The following is a 2,452-nucleotide window of genomic DNA, read 5'->3' on the forward strand; positions in this document are numbered from 1 at the left end:
CTAGAGGTGGGGGCCTAGTCTGGTGTGGCCAGGGAGAGAGGACTCGAGTCCTTAGAGACAGAGAAATAGAAGGCAAGACCGAGTTAGCAAAGGAGGAAACATCCGGGGGAAAAAACGAAAAAACGCACAGCCCAGCCCGTAGAGATCAAAGGTGAGAGAGGGTGGCTGATACAAGTATAAATCAAACAGCTCTGGGGAGACTGTGAAGGAAGAGGAGAAATGGAAAGAAAAAAGTGAAACAAGGATACAAAAAGANTTTTTGGTGTCTTACTACAACTAGATCATAGGGAGGGAGGTTAGAGCCCCAATTTCCCCCCAGGTTTTCCTCTCCTGCCTCCCCTTTCTCCCTGAAGTCCTTCCCTGGCCTTGAGCGGACTGGAAAATCTGACTGAGAATCTCTTTTCTTATTCAACTCATTTTTATTTAGAGAAAGCTGAGAAGATAGACGTGCCCCGAGGCAAGGGTCCAAGTCTAGAAAGCCAGCCTGTGAAGGCAGCCTGTCCCCACCCTGCTGGTGGCCTGCGCTGTGGCCACGTACAGGGGTGGAGGCCCCGGCAGCAGTCACAGCTCTTCACTTTATACTCATTTCCCCGGAAGATGGATATGGTTCTTTGTGAGGCAATGGCGGCGCGTTATCGCTTTAGGTTTTTTATTGCTTCCCTGAGTGTCGCACCTTTGCTGCATCCGGGCTCTCCTCTTGCTCATCCCTCCACCACCACCCCCCAAACCAAAAGTAAGTTCCGTGCTAATGAGGATGGGGATTATTTCTAGGTCACAGCCCATGAGCTGGGAAAGGAGGCAGTGCTCTTGGGAGGAACAGCAGTGGCCCCAGGCTTTAAGTGGAAGCCAGCAGAGCCCCAGCCAATGGGTGTGTTCCAGAAAGAATGTTGGAATACATACCAGGTACTGCAGGAACAGCTGGGCTGGAATACTCACACAGAAACCCAGCCTGTATATGAAAGAGGTGAGGAGCTTCATGATAATTCTCTTCTCCTGGGCGCTGCGATAGTAACTGGTCCGGCTGGAATGTCATGGGAATTGTCCAGGTGCCCAGCCATGCCAGCTGTCCGGATGTCTCTCAAGTGGGAGTGCGGTAGGCTAACGGTGGGTGAAGGTGAGGGCCAGCCTGGGGTACAGAAACGTCCAAACCGTAGGACCCTGGTATTCACACATGGACCTTGCTCCTTAGAAATTTGAGAGGAGAGAAGACGAAACAGGGACAGGTGGGATCATCCTATACTTCTTATGTCAGGGAAGAAACTGAGATCAGAAATGGGTGGTCATGACAGAATGGGGAGAGAATTGTGCACCGGGAAAAAATAATAAGAACCACACCACCTGCACTGGAGGATCTAAATCTTTCCTTTTCAGCCGCCTCCGATTCTCGCCCACCCCAGTAAGCAGTTTATTTTATGAGAGGAGAAAAATAATGGATTTCCTTTTATTAATTTCTTTGATGAAATCTGGGGAAACAGTCAACGGGGGAACCGGTTCTTTGGAGCGGGGGTGGAGGGTGGTATTTGGTTCTTATTTAAAATGAGAAGGCCACTGTGGCACCACACACACCCTTTACTGAAGGACTCCTGACGTTCTGTGGTTGAGAAATCAACTGAGGGTATTTGTAAACATAAAAGAGAAATGTTCTCTGGCTCTTTTCCATCCACAGCTCTGCCTGCTCAACAGATTCTAGCCTTTTCTGAGCAGAAGAGCACCCCAACCTGGAAGAAGGCATCTGAGCTCACCTTGCCTGAGTTCCAGGTGAGCTGTACTTTCCAGCTTTCTCAGGCAGCCTGAACGTGGCCTTGTCTGTGCTTTTCTCTGCTGCCCGTGACCCACAGTGCTCAGCGGGTGCTCTGAGGCATGCTAGCCCCGGATGTTCACCTCTAGGCAACTAGGCTCGGCACGGTAGGGACCGGGCCCTTCCCACGCTGTTTACTGATCTCTGGCTTTTTCCTTTCCTGCCGTCTCACCTTTTCCCCCTAAATCTTAATACTCTTCTTCGGTGACTGGCCCGCTGTGTAATTAATTCAGAGTGAAAGGGCGGCCTCTAGAATGGCAAGTTCTGAACCAAAACTCATTCTTTTCTCTAGAGCTTGTTGACGTTTGAAGATGTGGCTGTGTCTTTTTCTGAGGAAGAATGGAAATTGCTGGACCCTTCTCAGAAGATGCTTTACAATGATGTAATGCAGGAAAACTATGAGACTGTCATCTCTCTAGGTAAAGATTCTTTCTTTCCTCTGTGTGGGAGTTGAGTAATCTGGCTGCAGTTTATGGAAAATTCTCTCCTGTGGGAGAGGCCCAGTGTTCTGGTAGCTGCCCGGGTCTCGACGGTGTGGGGGAAAGGAAAGGCATATCCAGGTCATTCAAAATAGAGCCCGACGACAGCCATGTCTCCCCATCTGCTGCTCTCACTGTCCTGGTCTAAGCTGTCATCGTCCCTGACTACGTCGGC

At 50.1% G+C, this 2,452-nt stretch overlaps 1 protein-coding gene across 1 annotated transcript in view; it reads left to right on the forward strand.

Annotated features, from left to right (window-relative positions):
• Positions 1-2,452, forward strand: part of LOC144230735 (zinc finger protein 75D-like) — a 12,459-nt gene that overhangs the window by 2,517 nt on the left and 7,490 nt on the right. Inside the window, 3 exon segments of the mRNA XM_077763073.1 lie at positions 738-964; positions 1,667-1,758; positions 2,091-2,217. Of these exon segments, the coding sequence (XP_077619199.1) occupies positions 738-964; positions 1,667-1,758; positions 2,091-2,217 (446 nt within the window).

Source organism: Crocuta crocuta, unplaced genomic scaffold (assembly GCF_008692635.1).
Source record: "Crocuta crocuta isolate KB4526 unplaced genomic scaffold, BGI_CrCroc_1.0 scaffold2225, whole genome shotgun sequence".
NCBI lineage: Eukaryota > Metazoa > Chordata > Mammalia > Carnivora > Hyaenidae > Crocuta > Crocuta crocuta.